The sequence below is a fragment of the Aspergillus vadensis genome (assembly GCF_003184925.1).
Source record: "Aspergillus vadensis CBS 113365 unplaced genomic scaffold BO88scaffold_5, whole genome shotgun sequence".
In the NCBI taxonomy this organism is placed as follows: Eukaryota; Fungi; Ascomycota; class Eurotiomycetes; order Eurotiales; family Aspergillaceae; genus Aspergillus; species Aspergillus vadensis.
The window spans coordinates 510009-537278 of record NW_020292043.1 but is presented as its reverse complement, the minus strand read 5'-3'; the positions used below and the strand labels follow the sequence as shown (position 1 = coordinate 537278).

Genomic DNA, 27270 nt, shown 5'->3' with positions numbered 1-27270 from the left:
TATAGTACTAGTAAGTGGTTAGTAGTATACCAGCGATATAAATAACCCGACTACTAGTAAGTACTACGGCCATTCACATTTGGTAGTACGGTAGCTCAGCCCAGCTACTACTAGTATCATTAGGTGCATCTTGAAGCGCATTGAATAATAATAGTAGAGCCTCAATCGAGTTGTATGAATACAGCACGCAAGCACATCATCATCTCTCGCCTAATCGCCAGAGTCCCAAACTTCATCACCGGGAATTAAGCGTGGATGAGGAAATAAGCTACTGTAAATTGCACGGCAGCCACCCGGATAAAAAGGCTTAATGGATACTGTAGTTATCAAGCAACATATGAGTATTTCCAAGATAGTAGTATCCCATTCAAACCAATCGAAACCGAGTAAATAATTCACCTCCAAGTGCAGTTGATACTCAATGGTAGATACCAGACTGTAGCAATTCTATGACATCTCATCTCCGGCTTTCCATCCAGGGAGGTGGACCTCGGGGTTTGTATAGCAACCTAGCATGGTCTCATCTCTCGTCACAGGATCGTGAAGTCAAAAGAGGATCAAGATCCCCAAATTATCATCCGTTCCAAAAATACCCATTGCGTGGCCTGTTCCATGGATTGCTCTGGCTCCCCTTAATCTTTCGGCGGACACCAGGCAAGAAGATGGTCTGGTCTGGCCCATCCACTTCCATCCACTCCCATCCACTCCTCCACCGCCTTTCTTCCCCCCACTTGTTACTTTAGTCCACTGCTTCCACTCCAAAACATTCCTAAACAATTCTCTCCTCAGCACTTTTCTGTATTCCTATCGTCTGGTACGTGATGTTCGATGTTCCTTAGTCTCTTCTGACGAAGACTCACCTTTTTTTCTAGTCTGTATATCCCGTTTGTGAGGAGCAATATCAGCATTCTCCCTCCCATTTCCCCCCTATCTCCAAATACCCCACCAACAACAATCATGCCCGAGCACGAAGAAGATCTCGTTGCCTCCCAGACCGAGGGTTTCAAGGTCGGAGAGAAGAAGACCATTGAAGAGTACCAGAACCTCGGTATGTGCTATCTACGCTCGCCTGCCCCTCTCTCTGGCAATCCGATACCCCTCCCACTTCCCGTGGTAATAGCCTCGTGGCATTTATCATCGCCGCCGCCCCCTTGCTTGCTGCTCAGTCCCGTCAGACGTACATCGCAAGCATTCCTGACACTCCACCGTTGAAATTGGAAATGGTGTCTCTTGCATAACCCTATTTTCTCCATTGAAACCATCCACCCGCCTTGATTCCTGTCTAATTCGGAACATTCACAGACGCGAACGACGAGTCTCTCAACCGCTGGAAGGCCTCTCTGGGTCTGGCCACTGGAACTCCCATTGGCGACCCCAATGACCCCAGAAAGTGCATCATCAAGTCCCTTGCCCTGGAGGTGGAAGGACGCCCCGATGTTGTGATTGATCTGTCTACTCCCAATGCGCTCGACACCCTCAAGGACAAGCCCTTCAAGATCAAGGAGGGTGCCGTCTTCCACATCAAGGTCGTCTTCCAGGTGCACCATGAGGTTCTGAGCGGTCTCAAGTACCTTCAGGTAGTGAAGCGCAAGGGTATCAGAGTTAGCAAGGACGAGGAGATGCTGGTAAGTGCTCTAATTTCGATAATCGTGGCAGGATGTTACTCACTCGCCTATAGGGAAGCTACGCCCCCAGCACCACCGACAAGCCCTTCTACGAGAAGAAATGTAAGCTGCTCATTAACTGCCCTCCCCCATACAACTCCACAGTAAAGGGATCCGTACCTAACACACTCACAGTCAACGCCGAGGAAGCCCCTTCGGGCATGATCTCCCGTGGCCACTACAACGCCGTGTCCAAGTTCGTCGACGACGACAACCACACCCACCTCCAGTTCGAGTGGTCCTTCGACATCGCCAAGGACTGGTAGAAAGAATGAAATGAATTTTGTCGTTTAGAATAGTCAGTCAGACTGGCTCTGCTTTCTGGCTTTTCCCATCGCAAATTTCTTTCTCTCTTTCTTTCTTTTCCCATCCTCTCATATATGAAACTATGAACTACCTACCCATATCATACTCCATGAGAAGCGCAAGCACATCACACCATATCCCTGCCTTTTCTTCGCAGTTTTACTAGCGTTGGACCTACCTACCTATCCGCATCTTTACTATTGTCCGAGTTCTGGAATACAATATTATATTTTTACAACCCTTTTATTGTCTGCTAGGATCTTTTTATGAGTGGCTTTGAGTATCTGGCAATTTAACCGCCCCATCTACTACATCCCGATAACCGCATACTATGCATACATACTAAGGGCCGTTTTGCGTGCGGCCCGGCCCGGTCCTATCCTGTCCTGGGCCTTTTTCTTTTTCTGTTTCTCCTCTCTGGGAACCGAGAAATCCTGTGTGACCGACTAATTTTCTAAATTTTCTAACTGCATCTGCTGTCGTACATCGCACCCTGGGATATTGTCTATAAATGCCTGTGATATTTACCAAACTCCCCAAGAAGATCCTTGAATGATGTGTAAGAGGATGTGGGTTTGAAAAAAGACACAAGAAAAAAAAAGGGAAAAAGGACATAAAAAAAGGGAAAGAAGCAAAAATAAAAGCAAAAAAAGCAACCTCAGGCAGCAAAAGTAAAGAGAATCGAGAAAAAAAAAAAAAAAAAAAAAAAAAAAAAAAAAAAAAAAAAAAAAAAAAAGAAAATAGAAGGAAAAAGATAAGAAGGGTATCACAGAAAGTAGTCAATCACCGGACTCTGGCCATCCTTGTTCTGCTGCGCCTGCTGCTCGCCCCGATGGATATCATTTTCGGGCGCGGCGTCAAAGATATTGAAATACCGTTCGCCTGTATCACTGACCTCCAGGACACTAGCCAGGTTTCCGCACCGGTAACAGTAATTCGGTGCACTCCAGACCGTACTGAGCCGGTCATCGTAGAGAACTTGATATCCCTCCTGACACAGCTGGTGAGCCCGTAGAATATGCGACATGCTGTTGACCTCGAGGAATTTGCGGACCACCTGCGCACCGAAGGTATAGCCCGCTCCACGCGGCGACAGGGAAAATTCATCCCGTTCGGTGTCGGGATCCGACCAAACCAGATCAGCCATGGGACCTTCGTGTGGGATTTCGCGGAACCGGTCGATGATTTTGATTTGGTCGATGGAGTGGATAGATGGGGATAGGCCGCCGTGGACGCAGAAGATCTGGTCATTGATGACCACGCTGAGGGTCAGGAAGTCGAACATATCCGTGAAATAATGCCAGACGTTGGCATTGCCGTATTTGCGCGCGCATTCCGTATAGAATCCGTATGATTGCGTTACACCGCGCGACTCATGATTGCCGCGGATAAGATGGACGCGCTGGGGGTATCGTAGTTTCAAGCATACGAGGAGGGAGATGGTCTCCACGCTGAACAAGCCTCGGTCCACATAGTCGCCTGTTTGATTGGAAGGACGTCCGTCAGCACTCATGCTCACACATAAACCGAAATCTCTCTGGGGATCGGCACGCTTTCTCTTGTTGCTGCCCATTCCCTTCTTTCCCCGCCAATCACCAGTATAATATCACGCGGAATACTAACCGAGAAATAAGTAGTTTGTATTGGGACAGAATCCTCCGATCTTGAATATCTCAATCATGTCGAAGAACTGTCCATGGATGTCTCCGACCACCGTGACCGGAGCCGCAATGTGGACGACATTGCTCTCTTTCATCAGCAATTCCTTCGCCTTGGCACATATCGCTTCGATCACCGAGTCTGCCAGCAACTCTTTCCGGTAGAGTCTCTCAATGCACTCGTCGAGGTCGATACTAGCTGATCCAACGGTGAGGGGCCGCACAGGACGAGTAGAGGGAAGAATGCTTACCTGGTAATCCAGGCATTTCGGAGCAGGTATATCAATTAGCTCAGGATGTTCAAAGATATCTGTATATTCATGCAGCGCGCAACGTTCGATTGCGCTCAATAATAGAAAATGGAGGCTCAGAAGTCCACCGAAAGTCGTGTACAGGTGCCCAAAAAGAAGGAGAAATGATCAACGGTTTAAAAGCACCGCTATTATAAGCGGAGAGTGAATAGTAGTCGTTCCGGTTCGCGAAGGGATATGTTTGTTTGAGAGGTTCCTGCAGTAGCTCGCATCATGGCCAACGGCACACAGTACGCAGGAGCAGGAGTGAGCGTCTCACAGGGGGGGACCTGTGACCGGTGAGGGAAGAGCAAAATCTAGACGCGGGTTCGGAGGGGTGTGAGTAATCTTTCGGAGAGCTTGCGCTGCACTCAATCCATATTTCGAAAAGAATCTGTACTTCTAACAGATGGGGATGAAGCAAACCAGGATTATCGACAGGCACAAAGCCCATTCAACCCGCCGAGGGATTCCTGGCCACATTCTGCCGGGTGGCACCGCCTGCTGCTCCGTCCGCATCGTCGCAGTCTGACGGTTGGAGGTGTGAATAGCCATACATCACTTGTTTGCCAGCGAATAACTACCAGAAGGCTATATTATGCATAATGTCTTTGAGATCTGGCACTTCGGAGGTGAGAAAGACCTCCTGCCAGCACCCATTTTCCGTACTAGAGTGAAGTATTGAATACGGAGTGCAGGCCGTCACATCTAGAATTGGAAGTATATCATGTTGGTCTATGCAGCTAATCTGTACAAATGCTCTTCCCATCTCTCCAATTGGGTATCACTGCTTCAAGAGTCCTGCACTCTGCCCCTGCTCTTCTTCATCCGTCTCATATTCTTCATCTGTTTCCTCCTCTTCGTCCGTTTCCTCGTCCGTCACTTCCTCGTATTCAGAGTCGGTAACCTCTTCCTCTGTTTCTGTCTCTTCCTCAGTCTCCGTCTCTGGCTCCTCAAGCCACTGGTCGAGTGACTTCCCCTTCGCTGAGGAGGCACCCGCTACTCCGCGACCATCCCGTTGCCTGCCTGAAGTTGCAGCGGTACTTTCATGCTCCTTGAGGGCTCGATCAAGCCGCTCTCCCGCAGTCAAGGACGACTTTTCTACCAAACTTGGTTTGATATCGTTCTCTCGGAGGCGTGGGTCGGGCTCTTGTCCGGACTCAACCCATTCAGGGAGGCTTTGATAGCCATTCAAGCCAAGCATTCCAGCGTCGGGACCAACAACGAGGGTCGAGGAGCCAATCAGCAGGTCCTTGCGTGTTTCTGACGGGCTTGGGGCGTGTGGAACGGGCTTCGGGGCAAGCAATAGCAGATTAGCCAGTTGCGTAGAAGAAGGAGAAGCGAGCAGAGCCTTGTATAGGCGGGCCCGGTCGCGGAGATCGTAGGAAGGATCATATCGAGCAAGGAGAAGAAGGTATCGCCAGAGCAGCGTCATCCTATCTTCTTCAGGCTCATCACTCTGCGGTTTCTCGTCGCCTGAATCCTCTTTCCGCTCCTCTTCGTTCTCCGTCCACTCGTTGACGATCTTTTCAGGCTTGGGCTCTGGTGGCGGCACCTCCTTTGGAGGGTTCCGCAACAGATGATGCAAATATACCTTAGCACCCAGGAGGATGATCTGCTGCTTAACGGCCTCGGATTCATTTGCAAAGTCTTGTACCAGAATGCGCAGGATATCGGCCGCAATATTTCTCTCAGGCGCGACACCGGCAAATTCTCCGACCAGCCAAACAATGGTTGCTCTGGCATCGGAATTCTTTGTTAATCCCAAATGCTTGACAAGCTGGATCACTGTCTTCTCGTGTGAAGGTGGGTCCTGCTGGATGAGGTGTCTGATAACGGTCAACGACTCTGAAACAAGGTTGTCGTCTAGACTCGTAACTTGACTCAAAAGGACGCGGAGACAATGATCAGCACTTCGAGGTTCACTCTGTGCGCAGCGCCCTATAGCACGCACGCTTTCTCGCACTAGGTCTGGGTCTGAGCTCTGAGAAAAGTGTTCCAGTTCGCTGAGGATCACGCCCTTCAAGTGCAGCCCGCAGTGGGGAAAGAGTAGAGTGAGTACTTCCAGCTTGAGGCGCCAGATATGAGGCGGATCTACCGCGTGGACCAGGAAGTGCGTAGTGTATTTCGTAAACGGCTTGGGGTGTTTTAGGGCAACGGCGACAATGTTATATAGCGCAACATGCTGCGTATCCTGTGGGCTCCGAACCAGCGCAACTAGAGGACCAACGGCGGCATCGAGATACTCGGGAGTGCCGAGGTAAAGGAAACACCGGACAACGCCAACAATCACAGCGGAGTTGCGATTCTGCAGCAACAGCTTGCAAGTACGTAAGAGGAACTCAAGATCAGGGTCCAGCACAAGCACTTCATGCTCGTTATCATCACCATTGCTCTCCGGCGCCTTATCGTCCTCGTAGAAGCCTTCAGAAACTGCCTGTTTACCTTTCTGGACCTTGCGAGGGAAGCACTTCCTGGCGTAAAAGGTCAGAAGACGCAGTGTTGAGAGTTGGCTCCATTCGTCCATGTCGACGAGCTTCTTGACAAGGCTTCGGTAATGCTTATGAATGAGGTCGATCCTGTCCGGACAAACATCTAGGAAAGCGGCGACAGCAGGCCCGAGGACAAAGTACTGGCTATCACCGAGCAAAGTAGTAAGATACCCAATTAGCTGAGGGAGTGTACTCGGGTCCAGGCGATAACACTTTGGGATTGCCAGTGCTGCGGCTTTGCGAACATGTGGGCTCATGTCGCCGCAGCCTCTTTTGATTGCAAGGGACACAATCTGACTGATAACTGGCACCCTGATTCCGGACATTGTACGAAGCGCCATAGCCCGCGAGTGGGGGTTCTGATCGGTAAGAGACTTCTGGATGGCATTGATAGATAGGAGCGCAAGGTCCGGTTCCGCCTCCGCATGATGGACCAAATAGATGTAGACTAACTTCTTAACCTCAAGATTCGAACTAGCGACGTTTTTGACCACAGCCGAGAAGAAAGGAAGGGAGGGTTCGGATCGGTACATCAACTATATGGCGCAAAACCAAAAGAGCGTTAGACAATGGATTCTTGCATTTAGGCATCTCGGGGCCCTACCGTAATCACCCGGCGCATGCCATCCAGAACCTCCCGGTCATTCCGACTATCCAGAAGCTTTTTGATGTGAGCAGTAGCCAAATTCCGAGACGATAAACCCGTGCTAGACCCCTTACTCAGGGCTGCTGACTGGGCTGCTTCGAGGGTGAGCTCACGAGCTGCTCGCACGATCAGTTAGTTGATTTGTCCAAATGCGGAGGACAATTGGCGAGCAACTGTCCGCGGTGACATTACCTGTTTCCAGCATCGTGGATATTCTGGAAATGGTCTCCATCTTGGCCCCGAGGTCCTTCGCATAGGCGCAATAACAGATCAGACCTGGGGAGGGGGGTTGTCCCTAATAGAGGGGAGCTGGAGGAAGTTGGGAGTTCCGCGGCGGCGGGCGGGCAGCTGACATGACGATTGGGTAACGTGCTTGACTACGGCTACTTTCCATCGTCCGCTAATCCCACTTGCTATCTCGGTAACCATCATCGAGGCAGGAGATTGGGAGAACTTATTCTTGTTCACACCCCTAAGTCATCATTGTTAACAATGCTATTTAATTTCTCCATAGAATCTACTGTTAATTTTACCTGCAGTAAACAACTAGATGTCTCAACGGCCTTCGGTGGGAGAAACCATGACTTGCGGCGTCATGTCTGCGTGACTGAAAACTCGCCCTAGAGCATGGCAACTCCATTTGTTGGTTTTACGTCTTGTTTTGATATGGAGGAAGCAATATGCTGAATAGAGATGACGTGATAAGCGAAGTCCGCCAGATTTGCTCATATATCAACACCAGGTGATGGATTATGGCCTGAAGCCACGAAATTGGCTAATTGGCTCCTATCCATAGAACGGTAGAGGACCCCTTCTATCCGGATATATCTCGGTCTACATGATTCATACCCTCGCCATCGTGAATAATCCCTTCACAATCTTTGCTTTGCTTGTTATACTAGGTACGCTGCTCGCCGTTCCCACGGCTGACTCTCGCGGCACGGCATCATCGTCCCTGATTTGGGTTTCCTGCTTGAGAGGATCGCCGTCAGCATCAGAGCTGGAAAGCGCTGATACCTTCCATGCTCGCACAAGTCCGAGGCAAATGCATGCTGCCATGAACATGAAGCCGACAAATATCTGGGCATGCAGGAAGTTAGTTTCGTTGTCGGTGCGCAGCCAAAGAGCGATCGGTTCAGCAAATGTGCTCGGGATGACGACTGAAAGCCAGAAGATCGACAATGCAGATGGCAAGAGTTGTAATCCCACAACCTCCGCGCCAACTGGAGCTACAGTAGTCGTGAAGGTCGCAGCAAAAGGACCGCTAATCAACGCATAGAAGAGGAGGACTCCGAAATTTTTGGCAAAGACCCAGATGACGAGAGAAAACAGGCCAGCCAAGAAGGTACAAGCTAGAGCGGTGTTCAGCCGTCCAAAGCTATCGCTGACGTACCCTATAACAGGTCGCCCAAGGCCTCCTCCAAGATTGAACATGGCACCAACAATTGAGCCTTGAGATGCGGTCAGGCCTACGGTGGTTGCATAGTCGGGAATGGAGAACAGAAGGGCCACGTAGCCCAACACGCTAAAGCAACCCCAGGCCAAAGTGAGCAGGAACTCTGGTCTTCTTAAAAGCTCTGTATGGAAGGCGATTTGAACAGCTCCAATGGCCTTGTTTCGATCCCTTACAATGATAGCAGAGAAGCCGCACGCAGCAGCGGAGACGATCGCCAGGATGCGAAAAGCCCAGCCAATGCCCCATTTCTGAATAATGGCACTTGTAGCCAATGAATAGATAAGGCCTCCGATTCCCGATCCAGCCGTTGCAATACCATTGGCAAGGGACCGACGGCGAGTGAACCACTGAGGAATGATGCCAACAGTAGCACTGAATTGCATGCCCATGCCGAATCCAAAGCACAGAGCTTGGCTGAGGAACAATTGCCAGATCTGACCCGCCCATGACGCTCCCAACAATGCCGCGGTCTGCAATGTGATCCCGATCATCAAGGTAACTCTTGTACCCCACATTCGGGTCGTGATTGTTGCGACTGGCGCGATGAATTGAGCCATACTGAGGGAGAGGCCTCCGACAAAGGCACAGTCGAGGTCTGATGCTCCTGGGAATGTATTCGTGTCCAGATAATGAGCCAGAAAGACACCATAGGCCTAATTGCGACAAGAGTCTGTAAGTATAGCCTTGTCTAGAAGATCTTTTGTAGAGCCCTACACTGTTGATTCCCCAAGTATGGGCATTGACCAGAAAGACGCACAGCACACAGATCCAGCCATAACCACCGTTAATCTCTACTGGTGCTGATGATTGAGCCTGTTCGGGATCGGCTAGCTTGCCATCGGCTGTGCCATTCTTGGACAGCACCGTCTCCGAAAAGTCGGTAGAAGGATGAATGGCGTCGTGGTTTGGCACAGCTGCAGTCATTGTGTAGCTTGAGCCACCGTTCTCCTCAGAATTCATATCTCTGCTCATCACCAGCAAGAGGGCTTATTCGGATAATTATTCGAAACTAAACGAAGAGGAAAAGATGTGAAAATCCACCTTTTCTTATTCAATGGTATACAAGATACATAAGTGGTTACCAAAAACACCCACCAAGATATGATCATAGGCCCCATATATAAGAAGACAATGGCTAAGTAATTGACAGGGATCTAACTAGTTGATTATTATTTTGGTTGAGTCATACCATCGTTGCACAGTGTAACTATCCGACTAACATTGAATTTGCGTACCCCAGCTTGGCGTGCATAAGGCTATCTATACACCCCTGTACATAGCTTCCAGTCATCATGAAATGTTAAATTAAGTGCGGAGGCATTTACTATAGTGTCTTCCAGTTATCAGTTGCTGTGACCTTTCTTGATTCGAAGCTAATCTAGTACTTTCCTACGCCTCATTATGCTTATAAGGCACACCATCTGCTTGTCTTCAATGCCTAGAAGGAAAGATGACTTGAACAGTACTAGTGTATGATCAAATAGACGGAGTAGGTAAGCGCTGATAGTCACTAGCCGTACTAGGTAGAGTAAGGAAAGGTTCCAATTAAACCTACTAGGTGGCGTGGGATTGTTGTCTGATGTATAATTTTGACTCTCGGCACCAACTGAATATTGTCCAGGTAAATAGGTACATGATCAGCCCATTGCAGCTGACTGAGCTGCATTATTCAATCCATATAAACTTGATAAAAATTGGGTCACGTTCGTATAGATCTAAACGAGCCTCCCTCTTCTATACTAAATGCTGCGGTAGCAATTAAAAGCACCAATCAGAAGCGCCAAATCAAACGGTTCAACCACCCTCTCCAAATCCTAACCCAACCACTACTAGTCATAAGTAGTAGATAGCTCAGCGCTAATGCACTCCACAACTCATCCATCCATCTACCCATCCACCTACATAGTAACAAACCGTCTATCATTCTATCTACAGAATCAAACACCCACCCCAACAATACTACTTAGTACTATCTATTATGACCCAACCCCCTCCAACCCGACAAATCTACACCACCAGCGACCGCAAAACAGATTTCCTCCAACACATCATCACCCAAGATGCGCCCGCTACAATACTACTCATATGCACAACAAAAGAAAAATTCCTAGAGCAATTATTACTCGCCTCAGGACCAGGAACTGAAGAACATCATCAACATAATCACATACTTACCAAGAACACCATTGGGGTGCTGTCCAAATCAAGCAGCATTAAGTTAGTGTACTGCCCTACGCTGGAACATCTTCGAGCGTACTTGTCTGTGATACGATCGCCGGAAGATGGTGTAGGATTGCAACGAGAGTTGTTGACTACGACTACTACTTCTACTACTACAGAGGAGAGGGAAGGGCAGACGAAACAACAACCACCAGCACCAGCACCTCTTCTGGCTATTCTGAACCCGTTGGCTTTACATGTTCCTACTTCGGAGTTCTCTGCTCAGGGATTGTCGAGGATGTTTGCGGCGGTGGTGGAGGTGGCGGATCGAGGGGGGTGGGATCTTGTGCTGTGTGAATGTAAAGATGTTGGTGATTCCACGGGGAGTGGGAGTGGGATGGGGGAGGTGTCATGGCATACGCAGGTGCCGCTGTTGAACAGCTCTGTGCGGGTTGGAGAGGAAAGTACTTCGTATCGAGGGGGTGGAGTACCAGTTAAAAGGGTCGTGCAGCGGTGGTTTGAGTTTAATGATAATGAGGCTCCGATTACAGACACTACAGTTATAGACGTCTGACGACTTGAATGACAGTAATAGAGCAAGATATGTGCTATAAGACAATGTAAACCCCCATAATCAACCGGGTATCCTTGAACCAGCCCTAAACTCCCGATTTGACACCGTAATGATTTCCCAAATTTATAGGCATTTCTCCATGTCCGTGATATAGAGTTTGATATGTGACTCCAACTTCAAGTATTCATCGTGAGCGCTTTGGATTTCGCTCTCGATGTTCTCCTTGAGATCGGCCATCTGGAGAAAATTAGTAAAGTATGCAAAGCCGAAGAAAACAAGAGATATTTACCTTCTTCTCAGTCTGTTCAATCCGAATTCTCCTCCGCTCCATGTCGCGCTGCTTTTCAGCTCGCTCCTCCCGGAGTTGTTTCTGGACTTCCCGGAGTTCTTCCATACGCGCCTGCGCTACTTCTGCTTTTTCTTGAGCATTCTTTCGCAGAGCCTCGATCCTCTCATTCCATCGTGCCAGCTGGCGCTGCAGCAACTTCTCGGTCTGCTCCACCTCCCTAACATTGTTCCCTCGTTCGGAAATGGCCTCTCTATTCCTAGAGGCCCTAGACTCCTCATCATCTTCCTTTTGCAGTTCCACGGATATATCTTCGAGAAGGCGCACACAGGCTTGCACATCGTTACTAACAACCGTAAACGTGTCTGATGATGTTTGCAGAGCTCTCGCTCGTTTCTCCATCGCATCGATTTGCGCTTTCTCACGAAGGAGATTCTCCGACAAATCACTCAGCGAGGCCTGGAGAGAGATGGGGCTCTCCATTACATAAGGACGCAGTTTCTCGACTTCTTGCCGCGTACGAACGACCCTTTCTGTCTTCTCCTCGAGCTGCGCTTGCCGTCTTGCCTTATCCGCCTTGGCTCTTTCTAGCATCTCGGCTACTCGCTCTTGGTTGCGCCGCAATTCGAGCAGTCGCGCTTTCAACTCGTCGTTACGTCGTACCTTGTCCTTAACTTGTGCCTCGTTGGCCTTCATAGTCCGGCGCATTTCTTCGAGGCGCTGCTCCATCTCCTGGTTCTCCGTGTATAGGGTGTCGATGCGCGATTTGACCTTCTCGCCCTTGTTGAAGTGCTCATCAATAACGGGCGTTTGAGATTCGCGGAATCTAACAAAGTTGATGAGATAGGAGAATATCTTGACGAGTCGATCATGCGTAGGCTTGGTGAGATCGGTGAACATAAAATCATTGACGCCACACTATATTGGCGTATGTCAAATTAGATCCGACTGAGCTCGTCTGGTTTGGTGTAAAGCGGGTTCATACGCACCTCCATCATCAACCGCCGTAGGCTGGTAAAGAACCCCATGAGGTTGCGCGTGTCAGTAGGTACGATGTCGGGGTAGTCGCCGCAGATATCATCCGCCGCAGCTCGCATCGCTGGCTCTACGGTTTCGCGTGTCATATTCATGAGGAGCTCAGCAAACCATTCAAAGACCATTTGAATCTGTTGCGGGTTTGGCTTGATCAAGTCGGCGGCGGTGAAAGGGATGCCGATGTCATTAATGCATCCTGCAATTTCCTTGTCTGGCTGCTAGCAGTATTAGATATTGTAAGCGAAGATGTCTTGTTCGACTGTGAACTGACCAGGCGCATAAGAGCATCATTATCATCCTCCTTTTTGCGACCTCTATTGTGGTGTTGCTGGGAGCCATGGAATTGCTGGCTCATTCGGCTGCCGTACGCCATGGTTTCTCGCAGTCCAAGCTAAGATGATGAGCTACAGAAATCACTCGAACACGGCCAAGGCAGAGTGGTGGCGAGATTGGTGCCCGCTCGATGGATGTTGTGATGATTGTTTACTGCGCAGGACTCGCATGGCAACCAGAAGCGGATTAGCGCGGTGGGAGAGGGGCATCACAGACAAACAATGCAAACTTACTCCACGCTTCCCTTTTTCGATGACTCTTTGCGGCGGCCACAGCGGAATTACCTGTGGACAGTGAACCAGTTTTAGATAGTGCTTTCTTGCTGTGAACGCGAGGTTTTCCAGCTAACGGCTCTCAACTTCTTGGAGTATTATAGCTTCTCGGCGTTCTTCAGACATCATGGCAGCTCCCACATCGGCCGCCGCCAAGCCGTTCGAGTAAGTCACCTACTTCACATCCAGGAAGTTCTAGTCCTTTGGTTCGCTAATATTTATTCTTTCCAGCATTGTCGCGACCTACAATGACTTGCTCCGCTCCGATCCAGACCTGACTATGCCAATTGCAGCTATCGAAGCTCTGGTACTACTCCTTACAAACTCTCCCTCCTCGACGATATCCGAGACGCTCGACCTTCTCGAGAAATCTACTGCACACCTGAAACAGTCAATCCCGAACCCCATTGGTCTCTCCGCTGGAACCGACCTCTTCCAGCGGTACCTGATCACTACCCTGCAGAGACCCGGACAGCTCGGGCCCGCAGGTGATTTCAACGCGATCAGGGCGCATCTTCTGTCAAACGGACGGTTGTTCATTAGACGTGCGAAGGAGAGTCGAGACAAGATCGCGGCGTTTGGACGAGGCTTTGTACGCGATGGAAGCACAATTTTGACGAATGGAGGATCGCGAGTTGTCGCTTCGTTGCTACAGAAGGCCGCGGATGAGAAGGGCGGCCCGTCGGCAGTGCGGTTCAAGGTGATCTATGTCCTGTCATCGGCGAAGGGTACTGGTGCGCATTCCGATGAACCGGAAGGTATGGAGACTGTGCGCGCTCTCCGGGCGAAGGGTGTTCCTGTCGCTACGATCCCGGAGTCGGCTGTTGCATACTCGATGGGCAAGGCCGATACTGTCATTGTCGGTGCCGAGGGTGTGGTTGAAAACGGTGGAATCGTGTCGCGTATGGGAACCTACCAGATCGGTCTTCTTGCTAAGGCTATGGGCAAACCCTTCTACGTTGTGGCGGAGAGCCACAAGTTCGTCCGTCTCTACCCGCTCAGCCAGTATGATTTGCCGATTGAGCAGCGCGTGATCGATTTCAAGACTGAAGAAGATGTTGCCGACGAGGCGAAGCAACAGCAAGCTTTGCCTACGGATGCAGCCGATGCCAAGGCCATCAACACGGCGGACAGTGCTGATGTAGTAGACTTCACTCCCCCCCATCTGATCTCTGCCTTGATCACCGACAGCGGTGTCTTGACGCCAAGTGCGGTCAGTGAGGAGCTGATCAAGATTTGGTTCTAATTTTCCATTTCCATTCCGCGCCCTTCCATACAGGCATGAGGCGTGGAGCTTGTGATGTCTTTTAAAAACTGAATGAAGCGGATTGGCGTTAAGGTCATGATATCTCCGGATACTCAAGGTGTTTATTGGTTTGCAATGTGATGTCTGTCTGCAAATCCCAAAGAAAATAACAGCTGAATAGAACTAGGATTACAAGATCCGACAAGGAACGTAGCAATTACTATTTTCCAAATTTACAAAATGCAGAATCCCGGCATATTGGCTATTCACAGCCACACCCGCCGCCGTTGTTTCATGCCACACTAAGATAAGCTTAGTACACCTCACCGCGTGAGTGATGTTATGTCTTAAGGGGCAGATGTAGCTGACTACTAGTCATCATTCTTGCCTATGAATTACGTGAGACATTTGAAGCGTGTGAGGCAACTGCTCTAATTTGCGTCATAGTATGTTTGTTTGTATTTGTATTGTAAGCCATACAGTTTGCGGGGAATACTGCCGAGGCTATCCTCATTCAAGGCAGCAGGCGGTGAAAGAGGCAACAGACTTGCCATATTAGGCAGGAAGTACTCCGTAATGGCTTTCCCCTATGATTTCATTCCGCGATGGACATCTTGTTCATGAACTCCTACCATGTAGTTTATCTAGCCCCCTGCAGCCGCCATTGGCTTTTCTTTTCTTACTGTACCACGCTCCAAGCCTTGTTCATGAGGTGTCATCCGTCTTACTCCCTGCATTAAGCCTGTACACCTGATACCGTCGATCGCAAAAGACTTCCGCCCTACGTCTCCTTGTCTGCGCGCAGTTTCGTATTCGTTTCTGCTGATCGGCCGCTGCACGAGCCAGCCTTACCAGCCCGCGGTCATACTCCGTCTTTTGCTATAGGATCCACCTCAAACGTCCAGCACTCACCCCCCTTCCTGTCTGTGTCAGCTTTCTGCATGTGTCAGATTTCGTCTATCTATATAACTATTGGGGTGCTGGCTCTCCGGTTCCTTGGATCCATGTGAACCGACGAATTTCTCCTATTGCTTTTGTCCCTGCCCGCAGCATGTCTTCGGCCGTTCAACCACCTAATGGCTCCCCTTTACTACGGCCCCGTGCCGTTCCGGGGTCAAAGAATCTAGACGATTTGACAGCAATTTCCCCCTTGGAGAAAGCTGATTCGAGGCAAGTACTTGCATACGGAATTACTAGAATGGCTGGTGCTAACTTTCCTCACCAGTGGCCGCTCAACCCCGGTCCCCGACGATGCTCCCCCCTCCGCGCATTCAATTTCCACGGCAAGAAAGCAAGCACGAGCCCGGACTCGAATATTCTATACAATCGATTATGTTCCTCGAGTATCCCATTTTGACCCGCGGAGCGAGTACCGTGACTTCCGCGGCTTCTATACCCTGTTTTGGATTGCATTGTTTATCATGGTCGTTACTACGATGCTTCGGAATATCAAGGATACTGGCTATCCCTTGAGGATCAGAGTATGGAGCCTGTTGTCAGAAAACGTGTGGTCCATGGGGTTCAGTGACGTGGCTATGGTGGTCAGTAGCGCAGTGGTCCTGCCGCTCCACCATCTCATACGAAAAAGCAGTAGCTTGATGCGCTGGGGAAGAGGTGGCATGGTCGTGCAAAGCATCTTCGAGGCAGGCTGGGCCATTCTATGGATCAAGTAAGTTGGCATCTCACTGTACCTTCGGCTAGATGCAGCAGCTAACCAGGCTCGTAGTTGGCCGTTTATGATGCGCTGGACCTGGACGGCCCAGGTCTTCTTCACCCTTCATACTCTAACCATTCTGATGAAGGTGCACTCGTATGCGTTCTACAATGGTCATCTGAGCGAGACGCAGCGTCGACTAGCGTCTCTCGACAAGCCAGGGAAAGTCTCATTGGAAGCGCCAATCCCATACCCAGATGCATCCCCCCGTCGACGCTCGGTAGCCCGGCGTGCGAGCCACCATGCGCGCTCCGAGTCGATCGCTGAACTGCGCGAGGACTTGGCCACAGAGCTCACCTCTCCTATGGGAAACGTCACCTATCCTCAGAATCTTACCGTTGTCAATTATGTCGACTTTGTATTCTGCCCCACTCTCTGCTACGAGTTGGAATATCCTCGGAGCAAGGAAAGACGGTGGATTGAAATCGGCTTGAAGACTTTGGCTATCTTCGGATGCATTTTCCTATTGACATTGACAAGCGAAGAGTTTATCCTCCCTGTTCTGACAGAGGCCAACATCCAATTGCACAAGGTGTCAAGCGCGACCGAAAAAGCGCTGATACTCGCAGAGACCATCAGCATGCTTCTTTTCCCCTTCATGGTCACGTTTCTACTTGTGTTCTTGGTGATCTTCGAATATGTTTTGGGCGCCTTCGCGGAACTAACTTGTTTCGCTGATCGTCACTTTTACTCAGACTGGTGGAATTCATGTGACTGGTTAGTGGGAGCTTCTAAAGCCTCTTTGATGATGGCTACTAATTTGGCTACAGGCTCGAGTTCTCCCGCGAATGGAACATCCCCGTTCACCACTTCCTCCGCCGCCATGTATACTTTCCCTCGCTATCAAACTTCTCCAAGCCGGTCGCCATGTTTATCACTTTCCTCGTCAGCGCCATCGCCCACGAATTAGTTATGAGCTGCATAACCAAGAAGCTCCGCGGCTACGGATTCTTAGCGATGATGCTCCAGCTACCCATCGTTGCGGTACAGAAGTCCAAATACGTCCGAGGAAAGACAACTTTAAACGTACTTTCCCCCTCCCGAATACAGTGCCCCAAACCAAATACTGACTCAATCCAGAACCTCTTCTTCTGGCTATCTATGATTTTCGGATTATCACTGGTAAGCTTACCAACGACTTTATACTTGGAGTTCTCGATCAGTTCTAACCTACCACAGATGTGTGCGCTATACGTCCTCGTCTAGACGCACGAAGCTAAAAAGCCCTGTTAGCAGTTGGCTGCAAATTATCCCCCCACCCCCACCTATCTAGCCCCACCACCAACATCTTATCCCGAGTCTGTAACATACCATATTCGACGTACATTATCATTTGAGCTTGTCTTATCATTTCGCTTTACATATATACTACTATACATATATACATGCATGTTTACATTTTATACCCTGCTTGTTGTTTTGGGATTGTATATCATCAGTCGGGTTTATTGCATATTTCATCTTGTGTTTCTTTTTCTTCCATTTGTTGGTCATATTCTGAGAAGGACTACTTTGCGTTAACAGGAAGATAATAGATTGGTCTACTTAAAGTTGATTCTATGCATGGACATATGTACTATAACACCTAGTATATTGATGGGTTTAGACAAACAACTTAGATACAGAATATGGAGAAAGGCTTCATGGTAAACCAGGTGGGGCTATGATCAATTGCGATCTGAATACTCTTAGCGATTGGGTTCAGCTATACTGGCTAGTACTACGACTACTACTTTCTCTATATACCCATGTTCCGAGTATATGACTCGTCGTTTAAGCCAACAAATCTCAGAGACGCCAGTTACACACAGCCAAATCAAACATAAGACCAAGAAAGGAGATACTGTATATTGTTTCACAGAAACAAACCCCACTCACCAGCGGCTTCATGCCTGAGTACCTGCCTCTATAATCCAATTTGTAATCCTAGAGCAACGTAGCCAAAATCGAAACGCCGATAATGAACCAAGATAATCAACCAAAAACAGAGATGTTCCCATGCCAAGAACCTGAAGCACTTGTACTGCGAGAGCGATAGATATCCAGTATCAAACAAAACCTGAAGCGATGTCTGGTCCGTCAAGGACAAGAGACACGTGACGTCACCAATCAAGGTGACGTACTTATGGATTCAAGTTGGGTGTATGATGTGTATCATGCGAAGATGAAGTGAGCCGATCAACTTACATATGCTCAATCGGCTCTTCAGGGAGGAGAATCTCGTGGTCGCGGCGAGTACTAGGAAGGCAGGCTTTGAGCGGCGGGCGGACAATATCGTTGAAGAGGAAGGTTCCGTAGACGAGGAGCGCGAAGCCGACGACTTGTAGCCATTTGAAGGTCTCCCAGCCCAGAGCGAGGGAGACTAGCCAAATGAAGAGGGTCCGGCAGGTGTCAATAGTGCTGCGGGAGGTAGCGGATACGGTGCGGGTGACGGAGAGACCGAAGAAGTTGAATCCGCTGAGATTGTCATGATTAGTATGCTGTGGACGGATAAGGAGGGATATTAAAAAGAGACTCACCCAATGCTTATCATGATCAAGAAACTGGACATGGCGATTGCTCGGTTATGGAAAACCTGGCTCCATCCTTCCTTTGCATCGAAGTAGCCGTAGCGGCCGGCCTCTGTACGTCCGATGGTCAAGTACAAGATGATCGAGCCAATGACGGTGACAGAGAACCCGAAGATACCTTCCCAGCCAACAACCTGGAGGGGGTCCATTTCATAGTTTTCCAAGATCCACTCTTCCAAAACAAATTGAGACGCCGTGAAGATCTGGGCTGCGGCTATAAGCAGCACACCAACGACGGCTTTCAGTGCTTCCGGAGACCGCGTTGTGGCCTGGACTTCCCGGATAGCATGGGTCACGGCGGTGGCAGCACTTCCCTGGGTGACGTCGTGCCCTTGATTGTCGGCGAAGAGGGCACCTGCAAGACCGACCAGAGCAACACCTAAGACCACAATGAAAAGCGCCAACCAATGATAGAGATGAAGTTTGCGGTGGAGGAAAAGAACACTAAAGAGGCCGACGAATAGAACCAGGGCACCGCGAGTCATCTGGTAGACACTGGCAGCAACAAAGAGCAACCCGACGTTCATCAGAGTTGTGCCGGCAATATCGCAGCACGCTGGTGCAGCGAGAAGAAAGATCTTGTATCCTCGAAGGTGAATGCGACCGTCTGCTAGCGTGGCGGGCTTTGTGACATCATCTGAAGCTTCTGGCCCTCTGATGGTATAATCTTCCTCATCGTCGAGTCCTTCCGTATTGTTGACAGGGTGATAACCACCAGCTAGAAGAGGCGAAGAGTTGTTGGACAAGCGCGGAGCAAGATACCGTTGATACAGCCAGGTCATGAGAATCACCAGCCAGCTTCCCATTTCTCCGGTGAACATCTGAATACTGTCATCCAAGGGAGATTGTGAGCCGACATATGCAGACTAGGGCAAGGAGAGGAATGCCTACGTTTGGATAACGGGTTGCTCGAAGGTGCGACGGTATTTGGGATAGGGCGAGTCGCAATTCCACACGCATTGCATGTCCTGTTCATCGGGTGAGCGAAAAGGTGTGTGGCATACAACAGTAGGGAAGTCAGACCTGGTATTTGTTGAGGATGGTGTTGCACACCCCGGTGACGAGCATCATCGTCACCAGGAATGGAACGGCAGCTTTATTCGCCATGATGCCCCGAGTGTGGTAAGAATATGAGGGACAAAAGGAGTGATTGTTGAATAGCACGAAGCAGGGAGGAGGTAGAGGGAGGTACTGAGGGCGATAGATAAGCCTCTCGGTGGCTCACGTGGGTGGAGTGATAAGGTGGTCACAGGGAGGGAGGGAGTGGGTTAGTTGGCCAAGTCTGGAGAAGCTAACGATGGGTGGGAAAGCAAGAGGAATTTCAAGGCACATTCATGTATATTCGGAAGGAAGCTAGCAAACAGGGAGCTATTGAACACCCATCCTGGAAGACCGAGGACAATCGATGGGAGAAACACGGAACAAAGCAGACGAGGATGATGGGTGGGAAGATGGAGGGAGAGTTCATGGGGAAGAAGAGCCACAGCTTTCAGGTGGACAGGCTAACCTTATCGGCAGCTGATCCCGGAGTGGGTCTTGTCACGGGTCCGTATGGGGCGTATCATTACGGCTGGCATACATACGGACAGTACAAGTTAACTAACTCTCGTTCTAGTTAGTTAACACTAAAGTATGCATGCATCAAGATGTATACAGATGGAATATTGGTATAATTAAAGCTAGACTAGATGGTGCTTCAAAACAGCCATGGGATACATCCAGTTACCCTCCTCAGCCCTGATACTTTCTCCAGGCCGTGGCGGTTCTCACTCTTCAAACCATCCCCGAGAGAGCCTTGCTCCCAGGGCGACTCAGCAAATAAACCCTCTTTTTTTATCACTCGCTCCGTCCAACGCCGCGCCAGAAGAATACCGACCAGTAAAAAGTAAAAAGAAACACACAACACGTCACGAACTAGTAGTGACAAGTCCTCCTCGGCTTAATGTACAGTAATCATTCGTGGTCCATGCCATAATGACGTAGTAATCCGCACGCCTTTCGCCGGCTCAAATCATAAAACGCTTCTCATCACAGGGTACCTGCCTATATCGCACATATCGCGATGCCGCTATCGTCAACGTTAATCGCCCCGTCTTTGCGGTCGACCAAATCCCAATCAAATTCCTCCCACGGATCCGTCATCATAATTCCATCTTCCAGCCGGCCTGGAAAGGTAATCCAATCCGCGGGAAGCCAGCTGCCCTCACTCCCTTCGGTCTTGCCATTGAGATCATCCGTCTTCGGAAGCTCGGTATCCTTGGGTGTTTGGGTTACGAGGCCAGTCTCAACGGAATCCGGTGTATCTTTCGCTTGCGTGTTGGTAAACATCTCAGGGTTCAGGAATTCATCCATAGCACCGAATCCAAGGCCGCCGTCATCGCCAAAGTCCATGAAGGTATCCTGTATTACGTCGAGGGAAATCGCGCTGTTTGCCCACGGATCTTGAGGAGTTGCGTCCGCAGAGGGTCCTGGCTCGGCCAGTTTGGCCGGCTCCTTCTTGCCGTCTTTGCCGGCTGTTGGCTTAAGGGGAGATGGCATTGCCGGTTTGGCCGTGGACGTGCGAGGCGTCAACTGTTGGTTCGATGCTGGCGAACTAGGCTTTGGTCCTACTTGGCTGGGAGCTCGCCCCATGGAAGCCGCACTTGTAAGGACTGGAGTGGCCGCCTCGAGTTTAACCTCGTGCTTGGAAGGTGACGAGGTTGCAGCGACCTTACCGTTCACAAGCGGGATGCTCTTCAGGTCTGGAGCCCCACTCTTATCCTCGTCCTTCACGAGGCAGGTGCGGAAGCTCTCCAGGGCGAACTCCAGCGGGTTCTCAATGGGCTCTTCAACCTGGTGAGCCTCTGCAACGTGCCTGTCCAAGGCGTTTTGCGTCGCCAACCCTTGGTAGTGATGCTGACACTCGGGGACACTGCACTTAAAGATCCCACCCAAGGCTGCACCGGTCGACCGTGCATCGGCCGGCTTTCCTGCCTGCGCCTTGGAAGTTGGCGCCGCAGAAACGGGTGTAGCTCCGGTTTGGGACTGCTTGCGTTTCTTGGGGGGAGGAAGTTTCAGCTGTTCCGGAGGAACACTACCCGGGCCGTAGGCATGTGGAACACCTTGAGGAGAAGGCGCTCCAAACGGCGCTTGCGGGATGGCAGCAGCGCCAGAAACAGTCTGGCTGGAGGCTCGGCGGGCACGCTGAAGTGCTTCCTCCTGCTGTTGCAATTGTTGCAGATTGCTTGCGTTCAGGGCGGGCATGTTGGATTGGCTGGCCTGTTGCGAAGGTGCTCCCTGAGAGACGCTAAACCGTGGGCCTGGCATCTGTTGGTTGACGCGCGCAATCATGGTATGGAACAGCTTCTTGATGGAACCAGTGTAGAGCCCCAGATATTGTGGCGAAATTGTGAACTGGTCGTTGAGAGTCCAATCGGGCCCTGGTTTGAATTGCCTCATTAAGTAGACCCGCTGGAAAGCATCGTCAGTCATGAACGAACCACATATATAATGGAAAGGGAAAGCAATCGCATAACTCACCATTGAAAGCAAACTGTGCACATTCTTCTCTTGTCCGGGGATTTTAGTAGCCAGGAATTGGATAAGATTATCCATTTTACTTAGGTAGTCAGTGATCTCCCGCAGCTGTTGCGCCATGGTTGCCTTTTGCTCTGGCGTAATGGATACAGGCTCCCCTGGAGGAGTGTTTCTGGCAATTTCGTTGTACAACTGCTTTAACTTTTCTGGCAACTTGTTCCATTGTTCCTCTGCATGCGATCTGCTGATGGGAACACGGCCTTGAGGTTGCTGAGGTTGCTGTCGGCGCAAATGTGCCTCGAACTGTGCGCGTTGCTGGGGCGTCATAGCAGCCAATTGCTCGCGAGTGAAAAGCATATTCGCCTTTGCCTGTGCAGGGGTTGCTCCCGCCTGAGAAGGTGCGGGAGGAGCGGGCTTCTGTTCTGGAGTGGATTGAGATTCTGTAGACTCATCATGTGGCAACTTCCTTTTCGGTGCCTGTTTTGCAACAGGCCCTTTCGCATTCTTGCCAGCCGGCACAGACTGGGCCTGAGCCTTTGTACTCGAATTTTGCTGGGGCTGCTGCACCGTTTGCTGTGAGGGCTGCGGCTCCGGTTTGACTTGAGGCATCGAGGGCGGCACAGTAACCGGGGGCTGCGGTGCTGATAGAGATTGTTGTTGTGCCTGTTGGGCGGCAAGAGCCTGGGCCGCTCGACTCTGGGCCGCCTGTATCTGCTTCTGTCGGTTTCTATGCAGCAATTCGCGGAGTTGATCATCGCTCAGATTCTGCACCTGACTTCCTAGGCGCTGGCGGGCCAATTGAATATCTTGCGCGGAGATGGGACGCATAACCGGCATATTCATTGGCATCTGCTGCTGGCCAGCTTGGAGCTGTGGGTTCATCAAAGGCTGCGGCTGCCCTTGGAACGGCGTCGGCATCCAAGGGCCTTGTCCACCCTGTTCGGGGTTGCGAGCATTCTCTTTGGACTGAGCAAGAATCTGAGCGAGGTGGAGTTTCTGCAACGCCAGCAGCTTCGTGATGTCGGCGCCTCCCAGCAGTTGCGGGCTTGTGGCTGCCAATTGCTTCAGCTGACCCCAGGTCTTGATATTCTTCGGAACAGCCGAGGAGATGTTCGGGTTGTTGCTCAATATCGCGGGCGGAAAATGCAATCGATCCATTTCTTTGACCTGTTCGGGAGACATTTCCATACCGCCGCTGTGCGCACGAAGAAGTTGAAGCTTATAGAGATCCTGCTGGCGCTGCTGTTGCTGCTGTTGCTGTCGCTGTTGGACGGACATCTGACCTGGCAGCATCTGGTTAGGCTGTTGGGCACCACCCATTCCCGCAAGTTGTTGTTGCAAATTGAGAGATGCTCGCAGGTTCTGCCCATTTTGCATCTGGCCGTTCATCATTTGGCCATTGATCATCTGCTGGCCTTGACTCGACTGCGATAGATTCTGCTGCATGGGCATGGACTGCTGCGAGGCATTTGCCCTAGCCAGGGCCTGGTTGTTTGCCAGCGCACGCCGTTGATGGTTCATTAGAAATGCGCTTAACTGTTCGTTGCTCATCGAATTGAGTTGCTCCTGGATTTGCGGGGGGAGGTTAGGTGGAATCTGTGGTCTTTGCATAGACGGTTGTCCATTCATCTGCATGTTCCCAGGCTGTTGTCCCATTCCCTGGGGCCGGGACGGAGGCCGGACTTGCGCTGTTCCTTGTGGCGGAGAAATCTGACCTGGAGCCATTGGCCGATTCAACATGGGCATAGCTGGGCTTTGTTGGGACATTTGATGCTGCATTCGCGCGCCAGGTTGGTTTTGAGACATTGCGAATTGTACTTTGGCAGCTGCTTGTACCCGTGCTTGGTCTTGCGCTGACTGGGATTGTGGCTGTGGCTGCGCCTGGAACTGAGATGCTTGTTGAGATCTATCCTGCGGCATAGTCTGTGCATTCTGCACATGCTGCTGGGCTAGAAACTGTGGGCTTATTCCAGAGCCGTTTATATTTGCCTGCGCGCCCTGACCAAGCTGCTGTCCGACCTGGAACATATTCTGGGGCGTCGTGAATGGTTGCTGGTTCATCTGCGAGGAGCTCGCGGGCACCACAAGTTGGCCTGCCTCCTGGGAGCGCAACCCATCGGCCTGTTGTCCCTGGATGTTCTCAACATTTCCAATGAACGATGATGGATCCAAGCCTTGCTGGCTGCCTACCGAGAAGGAGTTGCGTTGTGCGTTTATCATATTCTGAAACATATGTCGCTGTGTGTTCATCATGGGGTCGCCCATCATGGCACCGTTGGGATCAACCCCAGCACCTGGCGGGCGAATATCACCCCGATTCTTCTTGAACCTCTTCAACTGGTTGAGCGCCTGAGAGCGAAAGAAGTAAGTGATCGGGTCCATGTTTTTCCGTTGCAAATACCCCCGCTGCTCGGGCGTCATGTTCTGCAGGTTCATCTTGATCTTCTCGAGATCCTCTGGCGAGGTCTTCGAGATGATCTGACTCGCTATGCGACAGACTTGTTCGTACTCGGAAGCGGAAAGGGTGTTTAGATCGTCCGAAAGCGCTGCCCCATTCGCAGGCTTTTGTTGCGGGCGCTGTTGCTGTAATATGTTCTGATGTTGCTGCTGCGCTTGCTGGCGGTGTTGCATTGCAGCTTGTTGGCTTATGTCACCCATGCCCATCGACATTTGCTGTTGTCCGGGCAAAGGCGATGCTTGCACGGGGCGATTCATTTGCGGGTTGAATGGCGGCTGTCCCAATCCAGGCATTCCCATAGCTTGCCCTTGGGGCATCATCCCACCTTGCATTACGGCTGCCTGTCTTGCACGAGTATCGCGAATATGAAGGAGCTTCTCATTGCATTCCCTTTCGTAATCGGCCTGATAGACGCCATGATTAGAGCCCACGTAACATACGGTAAAGGGAAGTAACAGTATCTACCTTCTGACCAGCCTCTTTGAATGCCTTCTGTTCGAAGGTCAAGGCAGCATGCGCAGCATTCTGCATGTCTATACGAGGCTGTATTAAACGCAGTGAGGTGATCCTAGAAGGTGATGGATTAGCGTAGGCACCAGTCACTTCTTAGTGAATGAAAGGAAGGGGAGGGGTGCAAGTGAATTTATTTGAGTCAGGTCAGTTGACAACAGGGATGCGCATGGTGGGAACCTACATTTGGTACACCTTGAGTGCTCGCTCCCTGATGGGAACATCTGCTCGCCAACCGGAATATTGACCCTGTGCCTGCAGCGCCTGTGCGACTTGCTGGAGAATTATTTGGTTATTCTCAGGTTTTGTCGGAAGTTGCATTTGGCCATGCGGCTTAACTCCGCCATTCATGGCCCCGCCAACATTGGGGAAGTTTGCCGGATTCATGTCAACAACCCCCCTCAATGGGGATCGAGGAGTAGTCCGCGCAAGCCGTCCGTGGGTGTCAGCATTCGCCGGCGTCAATGCCAAGCGCTACACTATGCGATAGAAGAAATTGTAAGTCAAAGTAGACGGGCGCTCTTCCAGCAGACGTCGTCGGTGCGAGAGAGATGTGGGATGAGACCGGCGGTGGGGCCTGAGGGGGCACGAGAGAAAGGAAAACGGGAAGACGATGCAGATGAGTCTCGTCGCAGGTTGATCGCGTCCGAGACTGTTGAGTTGGTTGCGGCGTGGGCTTTCGCTGTAAATCCAGGTAGGTAGATGGGGGTGAAACGAAAGAAGACGAGCAATAGGAACAAGCACGGGACGGCGGTAGAACACGGGGGACCAACGCAGCAGGGAAACAAGGCGTTCGGGCACCAGTGTTCAGACAGAGCGGTTTCGTTGGCAGATGCCCGGGGGGAGTGGCTTGGGGGGGGTTGTCAGACTAAGCAGGATTGAGTCCGGTGGATGCTGGATCAGTGACAGGGATGTTGCAGTGGCACTGGGCCAGTGAGTGCAGAGCCGTTCGTCTCGATGACTATGGAGCTTCCCGGGGCTCTAAGAGTTGGGAAGATGGGTGGCAGGACGGGGAGAAATGACGAGGTAATTTCGGAAACCTAAGCGGGAAGGAGGAAAAATGAACAAGTTAGGATGTTGCTTCGAAATTACAGCAGAAGAACAAGAAGAATAAGAAGAAGAAGAGAAGAAAGAGAAAGGCAAAAGCATCCAGCAGGGCAGTAAATTTCCAGCGTTCTGGTTTGGCAGTGAATGAATGCAGAAGTGCGCAAAAAGCCGAACGGTCGGAAAGAGGAGGACGCTAGAGTCAAGAAGGGGATCATCATACCTGAGTTTACAGTAAGACAGGTAACCCGATAACCAGCTGCACGGTGGCGTGTTCGACAAGCGTGTCAGCTGGGAGGGCAGGATTAGATGTAGAGAAAATGAGACGAGGAAAAAGGAAAAAAAGGGCCGAAGAGAATAGTGATAGTAATAGCAATAGTTTAAAAAAGAGAGAGGAGGTGTGTGTGGTCAATGAGAAAGGAAATAAACAGCCAGAGAGGAATCGGTCTGAGAAACTCGAGTGGTAAAGAGAGAGTGAGTGAGAGGGTGGGAAAGGCGGAGATCGCGAAACCAGGGAATTAGACTAGGAAGGGAGGAATAGCCGGGTTATGAAGAAGGTAAAATTGAGTGGGTAAAAAACAGAAAGAAAAAGAAAAATATAATAAGAAAAGGAAATAGAAAATAATAAGATAAAAAAAAAAAAAGGAAGGGAAATCTTTTGAAAAGAAAATATAAAAAAAACAAAAAATAACAAGAGAATATAATAACCTCGACAAATCCCAATATATGGGTAACAAAGGGGAGAATGAGGAAGATAGAGAGGGGGGGTGTGGTTAAGGGAGATTGAAGGTGGGAGGAGGAGGAGGAGGAGGAAGCAGGCAAGAAATGTTGAAGATCCCGCTTGAAGGAGCGAGAAAACGAGCGGGCAAGAGGGAGGAGGAGGGCAGGCGATGCTGTGCTGGGGTTAAGGAAGTCTAAGTTTGGGTGGTGGTAACGGTAAGGTAATTGAGCAATTGATGGGAGTGGTGTGCCTAAGGCGCGAGTTTGGGTTAGTGTGGCCGAGAAGAGCCAGACTAACAGGTACTAGACTTCCCAAGGCC

The 27270-nt window shown here is 50.4% G+C and overlaps 10 protein-coding genes across 10 annotated transcripts; 4 read left to right on the top strand and 6 right to left on the bottom strand.

The window, feature by feature from the left end:
* Positions 1-957: 957 nt before the first annotated feature.
* BO88DRAFT_335296 (rho GDP-dissociation inhibitor) lies at positions 958-1930 on the top strand (the record flags this gene model as incomplete). Its single annotated transcript, XM_025702839.1, has 4 exons — positions 958-1048; positions 1303-1625; positions 1679-1727; positions 1800-1930. The coding sequence occupies 4 exons, from the start codon at positions 958-960 to the stop codon at positions 1928-1930; spliced, it is 594 nt and encodes a 197-aa protein (XP_025565328.1).
* A 787-nt stretch (positions 1931-2717) lies between these two features.
* Positions 2718-4334, bottom strand: BO88DRAFT_383806 (serine/threonine-protein phosphatase). The gene is made up of 3 exons (XM_025704675.1): positions 3880-4334; positions 3594-3827; positions 2718-3449 (listed from the first exon to the last, which is right to left on the bottom strand). The coding sequence occupies exons 1-3, from the start codon at positions 3893-3895 to the stop codon at positions 2737-2739; spliced, it is 963 nt and encodes a 320-aa protein (XP_025565327.1). The 5' UTR covers positions 3896-4334; the 3' UTR covers positions 2718-2736.
* A 287-nt stretch (positions 4335-4621) lies between these two features.
* BO88DRAFT_486038 (AP-3 complex subunit beta) lies at positions 4622-7352 on the bottom strand. Its single transcript, XM_025712388.1, has 3 exons — positions 7249-7352; positions 7015-7172; positions 4622-6946 (listed from the first exon to the last, which is right to left on the bottom strand). The coding sequence occupies exons 1-3, from the start codon at positions 7286-7288 to the stop codon at positions 4703-4705; spliced, it is 2442 nt and encodes an 813-aa protein (XP_025565326.1). The 5' UTR covers positions 7289-7352; the 3' UTR covers positions 4622-4702.
* Positions 7353-7899: 547 nt separating this feature from the next.
* BO88DRAFT_423411 (MCT family MFS transporter) lies at positions 7900-9472 on the bottom strand (the record flags this gene model as incomplete). The annotated part of the gene is made up of 2 exons (XM_025708646.1): positions 7900-9165; positions 9227-9472. The coding sequence occupies 2 exons, from the start codon at positions 9470-9472 to the stop codon at positions 7900-7902; spliced, it is 1512 nt and encodes a 503-aa protein (XP_025565325.1).
* A 907-nt stretch (positions 9473-10379) lies between these two features.
* BO88DRAFT_233442 (uncharacterized protein) lies at positions 10380-11369 on the top strand. Its single transcript, XM_025702077.1, has one exon. The coding sequence runs from the start codon at positions 10491-10493 to the stop codon at positions 11244-11246; it is 756 nt and encodes a 251-aa protein (XP_025565324.1). The 5' UTR covers positions 10380-10490; the 3' UTR covers positions 11247-11369.
* Positions 11212-13040, bottom strand: nuf2 (kinetochore-associated Ndc80 complex subunit NUF2). The gene is made up of 4 exons (XM_025706223.1): positions 12839-13040; positions 12522-12782; positions 11536-12450; positions 11212-11483 (listed from the first exon to the last, which is right to left on the bottom strand). The coding sequence occupies exons 1-4, from the start codon at positions 12938-12940 to the stop codon at positions 11370-11372; spliced, it is 1392 nt and encodes a 463-aa protein (XP_025565323.1). The 5' UTR covers positions 12941-13040; the 3' UTR covers positions 11212-11369.
* A 184-nt stretch (positions 13041-13224) lies between these two features.
* On the top strand, positions 13225-14672 carry BO88DRAFT_402888 (translation initiation factor eIF2B subunit alpha). The gene is given in 2 exon segments (XM_025706222.1): positions 13225-13256; positions 13268-14672. The coding sequence occupies 1 exon segment, from the start codon at positions 13453-13455 to the stop codon at positions 14416-14418; it is 966 nt and encodes a 321-aa protein (XP_025565322.1). The 5' UTR covers positions 13225-13256; positions 13268-13452; the 3' UTR covers positions 14419-14672.
* Positions 14673-15034: 362 nt separating this feature from the next.
* Positions 15035-17760, top strand: BO88DRAFT_486035 (putative sterol o-acyltransferase (APE2)). Its single transcript, XM_025712387.1, has 6 exons — positions 15035-15588; positions 15644-16087; positions 16145-16849; positions 16903-17158; positions 17213-17254; positions 17312-17760. The coding sequence occupies exons 1-6, from the start codon at positions 15470-15472 to the stop codon at positions 17336-17338; spliced, it is 1593 nt and encodes a 530-aa protein (XP_025565321.1). The 5' UTR covers positions 15035-15469; the 3' UTR covers positions 17339-17760.
* Positions 17761-18315: 555 nt separating this feature from the next.
* On the bottom strand, positions 18316-19809 carry BO88DRAFT_334594 (putative nucleotide-sugar transporter; the record flags this gene model as incomplete). Its single annotated transcript, XM_025702807.1, has 4 exons — positions 18316-18589; positions 18652-19530; positions 19594-19670; positions 19726-19809. The coding sequence occupies 4 exons, from the start codon at positions 19807-19809 to the stop codon at positions 18316-18318; spliced, it is 1314 nt and encodes a 437-aa protein (XP_025565320.1).
* Positions 19810-20353: 544 nt separating this feature from the next.
* On the bottom strand, positions 20354-26046 carry BO88DRAFT_402885 (uncharacterized protein). The gene is made up of 4 exons (XM_025706221.1): positions 25371-26046; positions 25142-25244; positions 22222-25080; positions 20354-22152 (listed from the first exon to the last, which is right to left on the bottom strand). Exons 1-4 carry the CDS (start codon positions 25571-25573, stop codon positions 20746-20748), a joined length of 4572 nt encoding a protein of 1523 aa, XP_025565319.1. The 5' UTR covers positions 25574-26046; the 3' UTR covers positions 20354-20745.
* Positions 26047-27270: the final 1224 nt, after the last annotated feature.

Bases quoted from the DNA above. Each gene is read 5' to 3' on its own strand.
- BO88DRAFT_233442 (XM_025702077.1), top strand. From the start codon at position 10,491: ATGACCCAACCCCCTCCAACCCGACAAATCTACACCACCAGCGACCGC.
- BO88DRAFT_402885 (XM_025706221.1), bottom strand. From the start codon at position 25,573: ATGAATCCGGCAAACTTCCCCAATGTTGGCGGGGCCATGAATGGCGGA. The intron at 25,245-25,370 runs GTAGGTTCCCAC...ATCACCTTCTAG, and splicing joins GCACTCAAGGTGTACCAAAT to GATCACCTCACTGCGTTTAA. The intron at 25,081-25,141 runs GTAGATACTGTT...GGCGTCTATCAG, and splicing joins TCAAAGAGGCTGGTCAGAAG to GCCGATTACGAAAGGGAATG.
- nuf2 (XM_025706223.1), bottom strand. From the start codon at position 12,940: ATGGCGTACGGCAGCCGAATGAGCCAGCAATTCCATGGCTCCCAGCAA. The intron at 12,783-12,838 runs GTCAGTTCACAG...TACTGCTAGCAG, and splicing joins ATGATGCTCTTATGCGCCTG to CCAGACAAGGAAATTGCAGG. The intron at 11,484-11,535 runs GTAAATATCTCT...AATTTTCTCCAG, and splicing joins TTGAACAGACTGAGAAGAAG to ATGGCCGATCTCAAGGAGAA.
- BO88DRAFT_383806 (XM_025704675.1), bottom strand. The intron at 3,450-3,593 runs GTTAGTATTCCG...CCAATCAAACAG, and splicing joins TACAAACTACTTATTTCTCG to GCGACTATGTGGACCGAGGC.
- BO88DRAFT_402888 (XM_025706222.1), top strand. From the start codon at position 13,453: ATGCCAATTGCAGCTATCGAAGCTCTGGTACTACTCCTTACAAACTCT.
- BO88DRAFT_486038 (XM_025712388.1), bottom strand. From the start codon at position 7,288: ATGGAGACCATTTCCAGAATATCCACGATGCTGGAAACAG. The intron at 7,173-7,248 runs GTAATGTCACCG...TCGTGCGAGCAG, and splicing joins ATCCACGATGCTGGAAACAG to CTCGTGAGCTCACCCTCGAA. The intron at 6,947-7,014 runs GTAGGGCCCCGA...TGCGCCATATAG, and splicing joins GCATGCGCCGGGTGATTACG to TTGATGTACCGATCCGAACC.
- BO88DRAFT_486035 (XM_025712387.1), top strand. From the start codon at position 15,470: ATGTCTTCGGCCGTTCAACCACCTAATGGCTCCCCTTTACTACGGCCC. The intron at 16,088-16,144 runs GTAAGTTGGCAT...CCAGGCTCGTAG, and splicing joins TGGGCCATTCTATGGATCAA to TTGGCCGTTTATGATGCGCT. The intron at 17,159-17,212 runs GTACTTTCCCCC...GACTCAATCCAG, and splicing joins GAGGAAAGACAACTTTAAAC to AACCTCTTCTTCTGGCTATC.